General features: G+C 38.2%; 1 protein-coding gene across 2 annotated transcripts; it reads right to left on the bottom strand.

Moving 5' to 3' along the window:
- Positions 1-749: 749 nt before the first annotated feature.
- LOC124629847 (condensin-2 complex subunit D3-like) lies at positions 750-16,125 on the bottom strand. 2 transcript variants are annotated; one of them, XM_047163451.1, is made up of 21 exons: positions 15,341-16,122; positions 15,102-15,262; positions 14,715-14,834; positions 14,194-14,337; positions 13,987-14,053; positions 13,713-13,834; positions 13,210-13,407; positions 12,601-12,756; positions 12,126-12,278; positions 11,637-11,818; positions 8,473-8,632; positions 7,732-7,861; positions 7,569-7,649; positions 6,937-7,071; positions 5,987-6,365; positions 5,608-5,757; positions 5,223-5,359; positions 4,810-5,028; positions 4,576-4,649; positions 4,112-4,249; positions 750-1,126 (listed from the first exon to the last, which is right to left on the bottom strand). In XM_047163451.1, the coding sequence occupies exons 1-21, from the start codon at positions 15,990-15,992 to the stop codon at positions 923-925; spliced, it is 3,762 nt and encodes a 1,253-aa protein (XP_047019407.1). In that variant the 5' UTR covers positions 15,993-16,122; the 3' UTR covers positions 750-922. The 2 variants fall into 2 exon arrangements, with proteins under 2 accessions (XP_047019407.1, XP_047019408.1); XM_047163452.1 differs by having other exon boundaries at positions 799-1,126; positions 13,713-13,828; positions 15,341-16,125.
- Positions 16,126-16,982: the final 857 nt, after the last annotated feature.

The raw sequence follows: 16,982 nt of genomic DNA, 5'->3' as shown, positions 1-16,982 counted from the left end.
TTCTTGGTAAGGACGTAGAATCAGATGAATCTTCCGAAACAGGTCTCGTTTCCCTAAACCGTCTACGAGCACCCATTGAAGAGCATTCAAGTAGACGCTGTGACTCTTTTGAAGTACAGGGTAGAGTTTTGGTATAGTCAAATAAATCATCCAGACTACGCCCGATATCTGTCAACAGAATTTGTGCCTCTTTTGTAAAGCTGGGTAGAGATTTTCCACGATCAATAGATTGCTGCGGAGGCCGTCTTGAACTAATCAACTGTGTGAGCTGACTGTGTGCCCCTTGAGAAGTGCTGGGAGGTGATTTTGTATAATCAAATGTATCTTTAGTTGGACGCTTAGATCTTTGCGACAGATCTCTTGACTTTTTAGAAGTGCTGGGTTGTCTTACTACTTTATCAAACAAATCATCTGATTCACTCTCTGTACGAACGATACGCCTACGATTATCTCTTGCCGGCCTCGCTATAGGACTTGGTTGCGCAAATGACTGACCCGTTGTACGTGCTATCTGATGTTGACTTAATTTCATGACTCTCCTTAGAAAATCTAAATAGTCATAATATTTTGGCGTAGACGCGTGGGATCCACGCTTTGGAGGAACGTTTGTCCTTCTGGGATTACTCGATACTGATCTTGGTAAACAACATATATTCTGCGTTCGTCTAGTGTTCGGCGACACTCGTCGTGCAGTGGAGGGTCTCCGCGAGCCTCTAGCGCGAGCTGCCGGCCGCTGCGACGATGCAGGCACCGGTAGCTGGTTACGCGAACTCGCCCGGTCAGACCTAGCCGATTCATCAGCAGGTGTCGACCGTTCATTGTCTGAAGTGTCGGATGCGGACAGAGACCGTACGGTGATGTTTCTGGAGCGGAAGTCGTCGTAGATGGGCATATCGTCGAGGTCTATGGTCAAGTACGGGTGTCAAATGCGCAGGGCCCGCTTCCTTGGGGTGAGGGCCGGGGGGCGGGGGCGCTTGCGCGGGGCGCGGGGGGTGTCGGGCTCGGCGGGCGCGGTGGACGTCACCAGGTTGCGCACGTTGCCGAACGTCACCTCCAGGCCGATCGTCTCTTGGAACAGCTGGATGGACTTCATCAGCTCCACGTTGTCTTCAAATAACTCCTTGATCTGTGAATGGAAGTAACTTTGAGAAATCAGATAACTACAGGATAACGTTTTATATGAACTTTTAAGTAAATATTCCTATATTAGGTGATCAAATTATATCAGGATTGAATTTTAAGCATTGCGCAAATAACAGAACATCTGCATCATCAATAAAAATCATTTTTTCATATTTTTATGCACCCTAAAATCAGCAAAATATGGACACTAACTATTCGGAGTATTTGGAATCGGGTTTCGCGTTGCCGCCTTGCTTACTATGATGACTGCGACCATACAATCGGTTACAAAAGAAACTTGTACTAAAGTCAAAGTCAAAACACAACAACATAAAAATATACGTATCTATAAAACTTATTTAACTATAAGTTGACAAAGTTTGCGCACTGAATAAAATTCATTCCTGTATATAATATCCATTGTCTTGATTGCCTAACGGATTAACACAAGTCTGCATCGCCGGACATGGAGTCTTGAAATTTGAAGGAAGTAATCCTTATGTCTTCCATATAAGAAAGGATTTTTGGAAATTTGTTTGGAAATTCTATCTCTTAGATGGTCAAAATAAGATGTATAGAAATAACAGTATTTGTATGGGTAACAAAGGAGATGAAATGTTGTTCTTCAAATCCTCTTAGAATTAATAATGGTTCTGTGACAACATAGCATTATCGCTACTATAATAATATGTATTATAAATGCGAAAGTAACTATGTCTGTACGTCTAAACCACTGAACTTAATTTAATAAAACTAGGTACAGAGCTAGAGTTGACCTTGAGAACATAACAAACAACAACAATAAACAACATAAACATACAACAATAAAGAACATAGGATAGTTTTTGAAGACTTGGAAACGCGATATAACCAAACTCGACGCGGGCGGAAGCTATTCCTCATAAACCAGCTCACTTTTTCGTGGCCCGCCTACCTACGTATGAAATGAAATCTGTATGCAAAAGTTTTTGGTTTCCCTACTATTTCTACATTTGTTTCAATAGGCATGATGACAAATTTTTAAATTCCTTTGTATGATGTAGGTATACGTCTATTTTATATGAAAAATTATTAATTTTAAGAAAATGCGAAGTTTTTTTATCAAATAATTGCATTTTTTCTCTGTCCACTTTGAATCCGGCGCGAAAACGCTTGTCAGTGTCATGTCGTCATTTGTGACGTCACGACTGAAATTACAAGACGCAAGTAAACAACGCTCGTGCAATAATTAAGTTTTTTGTGTTATTAAATATGAATTTGAAAGGGCATAGGTGTTGTGGGGTCCCCCAGTGTAAGAACACATCCAAAACAACTCCTGATAAGTTATTTGTGTACGTTCCTCACAATAAAAAAATACGAAACAAGTGGCTTAAAATTGCAAGGCGAGATTCAAAAGCAATATTGCCCAGGGTACTAACTTTATTTTTGTGAAGATCACTTTGATGTAAGTTATTACATAGATCTCTAGATTCTAGCATAGTTTATAATGTAAATAACTATTTCGAGGTTAGGTTTCATCTCTCATTGTTTTTTAATTATACTTGTATACTTACATGGAAGTTTTAACATTTCTAAATTCAGCTGAACAAAAATCTTTATTTGATGCCAAAAACTTTCCCAGCATTATGATATCAATTCTAGGCAAATTAGCGCGGTTTGCCTTGATAAATCCGGGCTCCATAACTCGTGTTATAAACAATTAATTAATTAAAAACAAAGATCGCAGTGGAAGTTCACAATAACGAAATGTGACGTTCGCGCGCTTTCGCGCGAGTTGTTTTGAGAGATGACGTCATGAGCTCTGATTGGTGTTCAAGATATTATGGCGGATTGCCTTATTTCGTAATTTTATTTTATAAAAATACATATTAATCACATTATTAATAAGGAAAACAATGCGCGTTTTATATTCCAAGCGTCAAGTTTAATTTAATAAATATATTATTTTAATGATTTTTGATTACTGTCATCATGCCTATTGGTCGCACCACGATCTCACTATTCAAATGAGGTATGTAATAAATATAGAAAAAAATCTTACAAATTAATAATAAATCATACAAAAAATAATTATTGTAAATGTTGTAAGTTTAAGTGTGGCCGAAATGACACAGTTATTTGATCGATGCATCCTTAGTATGTGGCCAACATCACAAAAACATCGTATGTTTAGATCTATTCATCAAAATGCTGTTAAGAATATGGAAATACACCTGACGGAATCGTAACTTGTATTAACTCTTTAGCTAGGAAGTTATCTTTCTTGAGAGAGCTGAACAAACTTATAATTCCGAAGGTTTTTACTTGTTACTTACGATTATGAAATAGCCTGATTTAACTCAAGGATACCGTAACTTCTTATACTTAAATCCGAACGGAAATCCAATGCTGAATCTACGCGGTCAAAGTCGCGTGCGGAAGCTAGTTTCCCATAAGTATTACAGTTCACTTACATAAGAAAACTTAAACATTAATTTACAAACATGATTAAACGTCAGCGTTCAGTATCAGATAGCAAAACTTCTTTCTTCACGTCAGTTTAAAAGAAATAATAAAAAGTAAAAAAATGTAGGGTACTTGGATAAATACTTGCGTAGTTAAATTATAAACATACGGGTAGAACGAACAACTGGAAGCGACATTATGCTAAAGTGCGCAGTTTGGCAAAATATATTTTAAGTTTTTTTTTTTATTGACATGGACTTTGCATTTTTAATATTACTTGGTAACTTATTTATTACACAATGCAGCACCTTCGTACATTCTTTTTATTTTTGAGCCCAATTTTGTATGGTTGATGTTTTTCATAAAAAATATTTGTGTTAATGTTTTTATTTACTATTTTCCTTATTAAAATGGGAAAACTTTACAAGTATGTTTGTCATGAGTGTATGTATTTGGTTAATGAGTATTTTAAATGATTTTTGTAATTGTCTGCACTGTAGGCAGCCTGGAAGACAAATATGATGCTATGTACGATGAATCTTACCTCTAGTTCGTAATCCTTCAGCAAGTCACTAGCAATGTGAATGAGATAGGTGTTGATCTGTCCGCCTCGCGACTTGAGCCGCGAGTGCAATCTCAGCACCGCGGGTACTAACACCTCCGCTACGGTGATCTTCATTTTCTAAAGAAATTAATATATTCAAAGTCAAAGTCATTATTTTTTATTTAAAACAGGCCTATACTCTTTCGAAACGTCAAGTTAGTTGCACGGTTCCAAAGAGTTGGTCTCATGGAGAAGAACCTGGCAAGAAACTCCATGGACAGAACACTCTTTTTAAAGGAAAATAAAATTAATTACAATAGTTTCCTATTTATTCCTGAGTTTTATAATGCAAATTAAGCTAATAATTATTTATTAAAATATATAGAATGTATTAATTAATTATACAAAATAATTTAAGGGCATAGAAATTTATAAAATTACGACAACTATGTAAAACTACTTACATGAGAGACAATGTTATTGGTGACACGCTCCTGCAATTCGTCTATGTCATTCACCTCGGACGGTTTTTGTTTTTCTGTAAAGTTACATGAAAAATTGATTCAGATCTGAAAAATTAAATGGGCGTTGGGGCTGTATTGGAATTCAATTCAAGTTATTTTACCCCCGCACTCAGAGGCTGTTCATATTTTTTTTTTTTTTAATGATTACAAAATTTAAAAAGAGGTTATACTCACTAGGTAGTTTCATCCTAGGTCCACATAGTAAAGTGATAGTGTCGAGTAGGGCGGCGTTAATTTCTGGGGGTAGTTCCCCATCGCCTTCGTCGGTCAGATCGGCGGCATGCTCCAATACTTCCCGCGCGAGGCGACACTGAATGTTAAGCTTTTGTACTATCGACATGCGTTGTAGCATCACGTCGTAGATCAATTGACGGTCGTCGAAATCTATGCGATCTGTTAATAAAATTGAAAATAGGATTTATGGGTAATATGAAGAAAACATATTTTTTTAATACTCTTCTGCATAACTCGCTGTAGCTTACTTACACCAAGTTAAAGTTGAAAATATTTATCTATCTTCAAAACAAAAATAGCGGTTCTAATTATTTAAGTTTCTTTATAATAAAATAATTATGTGAATAACGAACCTTTCTCTTCGTGGTTATAATAGAGCACACACTCTACAAAGTGATGGTAGATCGAGTCAGTAGTGAGGCCGCACGTCACGTAGTACTCGGCCGGCTCGCGAACATCGTCGTCTTCGTCCGCCAAGAGTGCGCAGTATCTTTTAAAAAAAAAACGTCCTTTATTAATATACAAGATATAGGGAGAAAACATAGCTTATGTTCAGCGCAAATTGTGTAGCTTCCTAATGATGAAAGAATTATTCAAACGTACGAAGATACGAGTAGGTAGCACTTTTTAGAAGATAGTAGTAGTTTGTTGCGTATATAAGAGGTGTTAAGTGTTTACCCCTTATATACGCGTACCTTGTATACCTTTCTTGTATACCTCTTATATAGTTTGACTAACCGGTAGTAGAGCGGAGTGCGCAGGCGCAGGAAGCCGCCCAGCAGCAGGCGCGTGAGCTCCCGCGCCGCCTTGCGCCGCAGCGGCGCCGGCGCCTCCGTGAACAGGCAGCCGCACATCGAGCCCAGCAGCGGCTCCACTATGCACGTGTACCTAAGTAAACAATGCCAATATTACATCTCTGCATGTTATTCAAGCTTGAATTACAATTTGTGTCATCATCTGCCTAGCCTTTGCCCAACTATGTTGGGGTCGGCTTCCAGTCCAACCAGAAGCAGCCGAGTGCCAAAGTTTTATAAGGAGCGACAGCCCGTACCTATGACCTCTTCAACCCATTAACCCGGGCAAAACGGTACACGTTGGTCAGACAGCAGTCACGTACCTGGCACATATGTCGCTGAGCGCGGCGAAGCAGTTGAGGCGCACGTTGAGCGGCTCGCGCGGGCGCGACAGCAGCGCGGCGAGCAGCGGCGCAGTCACGTACCTGGCACATATGTCGCTGAGCGCGGCGAAGCAGTTGAGGCGCACGTTGAGCGGCTCGCGCGGGCGCGACAGCAGCGCGGCGAGCAGCGGCGCAGTCACGTACCTGGCACATATGTCGCTGAGCGCGGCGAAGCAGTTGAGGCGCACGTTGAGCGGCTCGCGCGGGCGCGACAGCAGCGCGGCGAGCAGCGGCGCCACCTGCGCGGCCGCCTCGCGCTCGCGCACACACATGCGCCCCGCGCCCGCCACCAAGGACCCGTACACTACCTCGTCCCACTCTGACGCAACAAACAAAAATACTACAGTTTTAAACCATTATTTTTTTCAACTAGACAATAAACTTATTTATTCTAATAATTGAGACGTCATCATCTTGTATATAAATCCAAAAGCTCATTTCTGCTTTATTTAACATCTGACGGCCGACGCGGATGGACGCTTCGCGTGCTCGTGTCATGCAACATGTCCTAGGACAAAGCTGCGCGACGCGGTTGATCAGCACGCCGCGGAGTCCGCGCCGCGTGCTACGCGGTACGCACGCGTGGTTTGCAGGCACGAGCGAAGCTGTTTTTTTTATCATGGTCGCTCGCGACCAAGCAGAAGGCAAGGAAGTGACATAAGGCAATGAAGGGCGTAACACAGTTTGTGGAAAAAATACCTGTTTGTGTAATCAAACTCAGGATACTAGACTTCCAATTTTGAGGCACACGACAGTTTTGAGGCATTCATTGTAATGAAGTAAAATTTTATTTACACAAGTCATAGTTAAAATAGAATATAGGTATTAGGTATATTTTATTTAAATAAGTTTTCATAGTTAAAACCAAATATAGTTGTTAGGTTAGTCACCTGGTGGCGGATCGTTGAGCGCGTTGAGGAAGAACTTGAGCAGCACTGGCGAGGGCGGCGCCGGCGCCACCAGCGACAGGTCGGCGGCTCGCAGCGCCTCCAGCACGTCGCCCGACTCCGCCACGCGACGCTCCGCTACATACACATACATATTTACTTAGCACGGCAACATTACGTGCAACTTTTGTATCATTAAGGCCCGGTTGTTCATACGTTACGGTAAAGTTTAAGTTAAAATTTGACCGTTGTCAATTTCGACCACGGTTAATTTGACGTTTTTATTATTTATTTTATATATTGAATTTAAACCCTGTTAATTTTACTGTAATTAGAATTTAACCCTAACCTCGACGTAACCGAGCTTCGAACAACCGGGCCTTAGTGATACATCATATTAACTTCGTTTGCACTTTATAACTTTCTCATGATAACTTGTACTGTAAAAAAACGATTACAAAATTTTTTTTTTGAAGAGTATCTATAGCGATTCTTGCCGGTTCTTCTCAATGAGACTCACTCCTTGGAACCGTACAAAATTGACGCCTTTATCTACCTACCTTATTATCGATTTTAATGTGTCGCTGTTATGTTTCATTATTTTTAGGTAATAAAATTACTTTATTTAGACTTACACAACTGCATCATTTCTGTGGCCCATGATAGATTATCAAAATCTAGTTGAGCTGCCAGCTGAGCGCTCCATATTCGGCATCCTGAGGGAAACATTTAAAATATGAATATTCCAATAGAAACATCTACCTTTGTTCAAGGTAAATTAAATAAAGAGTGTCGTACCATCATCCGTTGCTGCAGCTAGACGTCGAACGAGATGATCCCGCAACAGAGTTCGATCGTGTGATAGCACGAACCGTGACCACGAACCCAACAGGTCTAGCGTTAGCGATAATGCTCGAACGTCATGCAGCTAAGGAAATAAACATTACAAATGTTCATTATTTGAGAACGAAATATCATCATTAGTTGAAACTAGCTCGTGCCAGCGGTTTCACCCGCATCCCGTGGGAACCTCTGCACGAACCCGGATAAAAAGTATAATATAGTTCCTCGATAAATGGGCTATCTAATACTGAAAGAATTTTTCAAATCGGACCAGTAGTTCCTGAGATTAGCACGTTCAAACAAACAAACTCTTCAGCTTTATAATATTAGTATAGATTGGCATATTAGCAACTTTAACCTCCCCACTCAGAGACATTTAATGGTTACTTAAGCCATTCCTTAGTAAAGGATTTGTATGACATTCCGTCACTAAGGAGTGACTTAAGTAATCATTAAATGTCTCTGAGTGGGGAGATAAGTCAGTCTATTATTAGTTTAACGCTCAACTTCGCCAACAACATACACGTCCGTTTTGAAAATAGAACGTGAAACTTTATAGTAAAAAGTTGTTTTAAGAAAACACACGTTTATGTTGTCGGTATACTTTGGCTTAAGACTACATACTAATTTTATTAGGTATGAAGGAATTTATTTTCATTTTAAAAAGCAATTGCAAATAGATTAAAGAGTGCTTACATCTTCATTATCAGTGAGTTTGTAGTAGTAGTCGAGTACGAATCCCACGTCGGGATAGTCGACGTGCCTGGCGACGCAGGTGAGCAGTAGCAAGCACTGCACGTCGCGCTCGTCGCTCAGCGCTCCCAGGTGGCTGCTCAGCTTGTCCACGAGACGGTGACTGCCCAACAAAGTTAACTATGTTAGATGACTCATATAATCTAAATAATAGATCGGACTAACAAGCGCAGCGTAGGGCGTCCACCAACAAGGTGGACAGACGACCTTAAAAAGGTCGCCGGAAGACGCTGAATGCAGGTCCCTCCAACAGGTATCTGTGGAGATCTAAAGGGGAGGCCTATATTCAGCAGTGGACGTCCTATGGCTGAGATAATGATGATGATCTAATTATTAGGGTTTCCATTAACAAAATCTGATGGAAGCGCAGTGCTAGCTTAGCAAAGCCAAGTCATTTTTTTACAAAAAAAAAAAAAAACAATATTAAAACCACAGCCAGTCAAAGTTATTTATCTAAAGCATGTATATGTTATGGACCGAGTGATAAATTGGGCAGTATACATAATGCCCGGTCATTATGAATAATGCCCAATATGAGAGTGCAATTTGATAAGAATTATTCAAATAATCAAATTGACCGGGCACTATACATATTGCCCGTGACCTTTTGGGCAAAGTAATACAAACATATTTTTTTTTTTTTTTATTGTTATTGACATTTAACTTAAAATAAACTAAATATTAAACCACTTAAATAATCAGCCTCATGATTTGGATTAATTATGAAGGACTTCTGCCTTAAAAATCCACTAGTTTTTGCATTTAAAAGTTAAGGAAAGTCATATTAAAAATATAACATAAAATATAATTAAATTTAAAACCAAAAATTTACAACGTATCTTTGTTTTATACAAATGACTTATTATTATAAAACAAAATAAACTAAAGTTTAAGCGATCGGACTCATTATTTGGCATAATTAACTTTTATTATTTAGCTTCTCTAAATAAAAGTCACATAGAAAATATAATTAAAATAGGGTGCTATTTAAACAGGCTTCTTTTTAATATCATTACTCGCCCCCAAAACTGTATGTTGCCTTCTGAATTACTAAGTCAGCCACAATTAAATTTGTAGCATGCTAAACTAAAGTAAACTTCTGAAATACTATTAAATCCCACCCAAAACAAAAATGTGAAAGGCTGCCAAGTTCGATAGTATGGAAATCCTTCGCCTATAAAAGAAGTGAGATCTGAATAAGTACCAAGTTCCATACACATACCTCAGTTAAAAATAGTTACTTTTTAATGATGTTACTTGGCAAGTTTTCACACACCTTGTTATAAACCTACTAAACGCAATGAATCAAGTATTTAATTTTCTATTAAAACTTGCCAAGTAACATTATTAAAAAGTAACTATTTTTAACTGAGGTATGTGTATGGAACTTGGTACTTATTCAGATCTCACTTCTTTTATAGGCGAAGGATTTCCATATTATCGAACTTGGCAGCCTTTCACATTTTTGTTTTGGGTGGGATTTCATTTATTTTTGTAAAGTTGTTTATTTTATTTTTTTCTTATGATTAAGTTAGTTAAGGAAATGTCTCATTTATACTATCTTTCAGATTTTTGAATATGCACTATGCTTCTTACAAAGAAATAAACTAGATTAACTAAATGGACTAGATTTACTAACTGACTGACATGACATGTTATCATATATTATGTTCGTGGATCAAAGTTACACATTCGTTATTTTCGAAAGTGACTCACACTTGGCCGTTTTCAGATTTTTACTTTGACTAAATACAAACCTTTGTAACGAATTTCAGATCGGTACGACCATTCGAAGATATATTATATAAATATAGATAAATTTAGTTCGTTTTAGTTCCTTAGGGGTATAAATTTACACTGAGTATTTTACACCTTCATTATTTTGAAACCGACTCACACTTGGCCATTTTCTGATTTTTACCTTTACCTTGACATAAAGACCTACCTCCATGCCAAATTTCAAGTCAATACGACCATTGGAAGTGGTCTAGGTTTTTGATGAGTGAGTCAGTCAGTGAGTGTATAGTAAAAATAGCGATTTTCTGACGTCAATATCTCAAGACCTACAATAGGTATATTAATGAAATTTTGTATTTTAGATAAGTGAGGGGGTCTCAACAGATACTAGAAATTTGATATGCATAAATAAAATAGATTTTGAGTTATAGGGGGGTCGAATTTGGCCCGAAATGGTTCGTGTAATATAACCCACGGCCGGTGTGTCGCTTTTTTTGCTCGAACTTGGCGGACACACTGCCGTGTGTCTAGATGACATCATAAAATATATTTATTTAGCTTCTAATTTTTTTACTCAGTACGTTTGAAATATAACACATCCCATATCAATTGACAGAGCATGGAAGTAAGCATGCAACATGCAGCAAGCATGGCTTCTGTCACGGCTCCGGCGCTGCGGGGCTCCGGCGGTCCCATGCGAGCTTATCGTCGCAGATGGTTTTCACGCTCACCACCGCAGCTTCGGCTTGCTGGCCGGCTCAGCCGGTCAGCCTCAGCCGTGGCGGCGAGCGCTTCAACTACCTGCGCCTCAGCTCGCAGGCCGCCTCGCCCCTCCGCGCCTACGCGGTTTTGAATTGCACTCTAGGGGTAGGGCAGACAAGACTACGTGGAGTCGGTTTTGCAGCGATTCGTTTTTGTCACTAAGTTCAGATTTTAATACAATGTTTTGAATCCAAATTAAATTCTACCATAAAAAAAAGGAGCCAAGAAAAATGAGATCAAGAAAAACGAGGCCGAGTTAGTAAATTAGATGACAATTGTCCAATTAATAATTTTGTGGCTAGACTTATAATTTCCCATTAAAATAGAACATATAATTTAAAATGTGTAGCTAGTAACAGGATTTATTTATTTGAACAATTGCCACCCTCGCACCGCATAAAATATAGCTTTATTATCAATTTGCCCAACTATCATGTAGCAATATAATAATGCCCGTGCAATGTGATAAATAATGAAGTTAAGATAGTTATTAATCACTTGGCCCGATAAAGCTAGACATTATTCATAATGCTCGGGCATTATAAATAATGCCCGAATTAATCACATGGTCCATAACATATATATCTGATGGGTCATATTTATCTTACTTGATGCATTGAGATGACTTGGACATCATAAAGCAGATTTTCTGCAAGTGTCTCTTCATTTTCCGGCGCAATATGCCAGCAAGAATCAACCACGGCAGCGGGTCTTCCTTATCTGGCCCTCTAAATAGACTCACTCGTCTGATTAGTACATCCTCAATTAGATTCAGCACTTGTTCTTGTACCTGAAATAATATATCGTATTTCCATATGTTTGCTAAATTGATAAAATTTGTGAGCTTTCATCTGTGCGGCTTCAAATTTTCATACAGTGACATTTGGTGACTCTCTCTTTTGCCCTAATGTTTGGTAATAGAACGCAATTTTATGATTTGTGCAAGTAGCATTAGCGTGAACAACAAAAACCGTTGTATCTGCCTCTCTATGCCCGTTGTATCTGGCTGTATCGGTAAAGCATACATTGGAGAAAAATGTTGGTTGTTATGGAATGTTTAAGTACTAGTTTAAGTAGTTGATTAAATGAAAGCTTACTTTTGCTTCAGGGTCAGTGACCTGATGCATGGGGCCGGTGAGGAAGGCCTCTACGACCACGTCCGTGGGCTGCAGCACCACCAGCTCGCCCAAACCGCTGATAGCAGCCGTCCGCACTATTATACTCGCGTCGCGACACAGGTTCACCAGGACCTAGTTAGCATACACATACCTATCAACTCTCTTAATTAATCAAAGAAAAACATCTACTTCCAATGATTTAAATGATGTCGTGGCATCGGGGGGTGTATTCAGCCCTCAAAACAAGGGCAACATCCATCCGATATAGTTAAAAATTCACTTACATTAAAATTTGCATTCAAATATTCAATCCTTATCTGTGAGAGAACGGGCCTGTGCCCAGTATTAGGACAATAAAAAACCTGATAAGGGAGTACACAAGGGTACATAAGGTTACATAAGTACATGAGGTTCTAGCACATAACTTGGTTAGTACAATAGAAGGTGTGCTTACAAGTACGTCGTCAGGCCTGGGCTCGGGTATGCAGCGCGAGCAGAGCAGGCGCAGCACCAGCAGCGCCGCCGCCTTGCGCACCACGGCGCGCTCGTCGCACGCGCTGCGGGCGCCCGCCACCAGCAGCCGCGGCACCGCGCCCGGCCCGTTCACTTCCTGGCACCGACACACCGAGCATAACAACGTACCGAACACGGCAACTACTGCCCATACACTTCATTTTAAGTTGAATCTTTTTTACTATTTTGTATATGTACAAAATGTATAAAATTCACGCTATGTATAAAATGCATCCAGTCAAAATTGAATCTACATGTCCGATGGGTGGGGCACTGGTGATCCGTAACACAGGCATCCCATGCCTTTCACGGACACCAGCTCCTCACATATGTAATACATATAAGACTGAGAAATTGTACCATTTTTAGTTATAAACAAAACATTGTGAGGAAAAAAAAAAACCAGTTTATTTAAATCTCATATAATATTTTTTCTGGAAATACCTTTGAATTGATTATTAATAATTTGCATGAACAGGTCACAAAACGTTTCGAACATGGGGATGTTGGAGTACAATGGTGGCCATTTCTAAAAATTAAATAAGCTTACCTTGATAGCATTAACCATCACTGGGCGTTCGATGGTCAGACAGTATGTAAAGAATCCGAGAGCGCGCTGTCGCAATGATCCCGAGTCATCGTTCACTCGGTCGAATACCGCGCGAAAGATCTCCGAGTATGGCACCCTATGTCGTCGTTCTTGTAGTAGACTCAGTCTTTCCACATCCGAAAGTGGAAGCCCTGGCCCCTGTAATGAACATCTTAAAATATTATATGCCCTTGCTGTTCAGCTGGATAGTCAACTATAAATTCAATTTCTTATTTAACTTGATGTTTCTGGTTTAAGATATTTATTTCTCATAAAAAATACAATTCACTTATACTATGAGAAAACAAGTCAACTTATGTTTGTGTACTTCTAGTGCATGAATTAAGATTTGTATCTGATTGAAGAGCCAAGACAAGAGGAAGTTAATTGGGCGGTAGCTACGATGAAAAAGCTAAAGCTTTTTTAAATAACTTACAAAATTTTATACTAGTAGTTATACGTACGTCTACTGCACTAGTCTGTTGGCAGGCCATTATAATATTATCACCTGAGTCAGGGCTGCTGTCATTCATTTGTTCAACTGCAGTGTTGGTTGGTTGAGATTCATCCAATGTATCAGCTAAAACTATATGGATTTTACAATAACGAATAAGAAGTTTTTCCGGGACATGGGTGTAACCGTGAAAAACGATTACGAAAATTAAAAAGGATTATGAATGTTAGAAAAAAAATACAATTCCATATCAAAGAAAAGAATAATCGGACAAAGAAACATACCTGATTCCCTGTCATGTTCTGGAGGAGTTTCTTTAATATCTTTTTCTATCATATGAGACATAATTTCCTGAAACAAAAAAAAATATTTAATAGTAAACCATTATGCTTATTCACTTATTAACCTCATAACATGCTCAATTTAACTGAAGTTAAAATTAATCTATCTTCTAATACACCTACTTGCTTATTTTAAACACAATTACGTACCACTGCAACCTGTCGATGTACCAGTTTCGCTGTGTTGGATAATTCTATTATCCATTGAAAGATCTTTTTGAAAGGCAGTGGAGTCAAAGCGGACATCAAACCTACAACTAATTCAGCTCTCCGCTCGCGAACTTCATAGCGTTCCTGTAAACCATGAAAAGCGTCATAACATAATCACATGTAGGTGAGCATACCTGTACCCATTTGGACCAAATATGGAGGCGTTATAATTTATTTTTTTGCATTTTTTTTATTCATTTTTTCCAGCAAAAACACAGGTAGTGGTGAAAGACAGGCATTTTTGGGCCTGTCTTTTGTAGATGTGACCTCCAAATAGTGCTGATTTTCAGCCTACTTTGAATAAATTACTTTTTATCTTTATCTTTCAAAATATTATATCCATGACAAATTGTATGGCATTATAATATAATGCATTTCTATTCTTAATAATTTTCATTTAAGGTACCGTATGTTTATTAACTCTATAATATAGTATTGTATAAGTACTATGTTTTTCTTACCAGCCCATCTGCAGTGTAGCATAAATACTCAATCATCAATGCATAACTTGGTATTGCTGATGTGCCATACTTAGTTATTATCAAAAATGAATATGTCACATATGCTGATTGAGTTAAATTCTGAAAAATAAATAGTAACCGTTAAGTCAAAAATTCTTCTCAGACACAACCAAATAAAATATAGCATGATACATAATGGGATTGCAGCATTTTAACGTTAAAATTAGTGATTATTGAATTTATTTTTTATAGTTACATGCAAACATTTCGTCCTTAAACATGTAGAGTACAAGCATAGAGTATGTAATATTTTATGTAAGTATATTCCTTCTATATAGCCCTTCATATAATGATACATGCTTTTAATGATATCTTATTAGAACTTACCTCGGAACTCTTGTGTTCCATACATGATGCTGTCAACTTGGGTATCATACATTTAAACAGCAGCATTATTGCAATTTCATTTGGTTCTTTATTCGATGTTTGCAATAAGCCGTCGATAATACCCAATATCATGCCAATTATATTTTGAAGACTTGTTTTATCTAAAAAATAAACATTATTTATTAGTATGCAAAAGCCTAGAATTTATAGAGCATTATTTTATATTAGTCAAGCCTTACCTATGTTATTTTTAGTGACTATGTCGCAGCTAGTCACATCTACCAAATTGCTTAAAATATCTTCAAAATTCATATCTGTTGGAGACAGGTGTAAACTGCCAACAACAGCTTTCAAATCTGCAACATATGCTACCAAGTCGGCCAGCAGGGAATTAAGTTCTGACGTAAGAGCCCTGGGGCTGAGGTTGCTTCTATGCAAAGACATAGTTTTTGGAAATACCAAACACGTAAGTGACTGGGCAAACAGTTGTGAGTGGTATATATTATAAGCTTTGTATCCTGGTATTGACAGCAACTTGTAGTAAACTCGAGATGCTAATAATGCCTCATTTCTGTATTCTCTGATATCAATGTTTTTGCATCCACGATCTAAGTAGTATGCTATGATAGCTAAAATCTTTTTGTAAGGAATTAAATGAGATAATTGAGCCCAAGTCCTTTCATTTGGAGGTATTTCTTCTGAGTTTAACCAATTTTCAGTTGAACGTATTATATCTTTAAATAAAGTGGTCAGTTCTAAAGCCTCCATAATATTCTCATATTCTGGCGGCAAATCATCGAACTCCAGAAACTCCGAATTGTAAATAGCTTGCACCCAGCCATGGTCCAAATAATCCAATCGCAAAGTATTTAATTGATTTATTAAGGCCATTGTCACATTTACACTCCTTAAATGGCTATTTTAAATTTAATCAGTTTTTAAAGTTCTATGTCTATCGAGTGCATGAATAGAATATGTCAAGTCAAAGGCGGAATTTTGATAAATAATTTCATTCCGTTTGACGTTTAATTCAGAATGATTCAGAATTTCCAAACATAAACAAACAAAACAAAAATGGCTGCTGGTTGGCGGGCCATGAAGCATTAGGTGCTTCCGAGACGACCAATTAAATTGCGAAATAGTATTTAAAAAAAAAGGCATTTAACCAACAATCAATTAACTTATCCATAACTAAGTGTCACTTAGATTAAGGGCTCTCATTATAATAAAAGTTATAAGGGACACTTAAACCTTGGTGAAAACGAAATTAGTATTCACTGCTGCACTATTGACATACTCTTAGGTAGGGGATCCCTAAATTCAAGTATTTGTTGGTGAAAATGGGCATTAATGTTAGATTGAATCGATTTTTAGAGTCCGGAAAGTAATACTGGAGAATTGATTTCTGACACTTAAAATGCGTAAGAGTAGTTTCATTAAAATATTAGCTTTCGCCCGCGGTTTCACTCGCGTCCCGTAGCCGGATGGTGACAAAAACTATCTTAAAACCTTCTCCTGGGTCTAAGTTACCTCCCCTCTAATTTTCAGCTAAATAGGTCAAGCCGTTTTCATGTTATATATCGTGACAACGGAAAGTGGGTTTCATTTTTATATATATAGATTACTGGCGTCTCAAAGGTTAGAGTAGCATGCGTAAGAACGATTTTAGATAATGGGGGAGGTTTTCTTTTTTAAAAATTCCCAAGACAATGATAGTTGGCGTTTACCTACCATGCAACTGGGCCTGTGCCCAAAAGCCAAATGTTATAATTTTTATTAACAATTTTTTTGAATGGGTGGTTTTCTTTTTGAGAATTATAAAAGAAATAGTCCCATAAATGGTGACAGAGGGCGTTGTACCTAGTACGCGCTACTTTGCTA

This window comes from Helicoverpa zea, chromosome 4 (assembly GCF_022581195.2).
Source record: "Helicoverpa zea isolate HzStark_Cry1AcR chromosome 4, ilHelZeax1.1, whole genome shotgun sequence".
Taxonomy (NCBI): Eukaryota; Metazoa; Arthropoda; class Insecta; order Lepidoptera; family Noctuidae; genus Helicoverpa; species Helicoverpa zea.
Note: the sequence above shows the minus strand (reverse complement) of the source record. Positions and strands in the feature narration are given on the sequence as shown.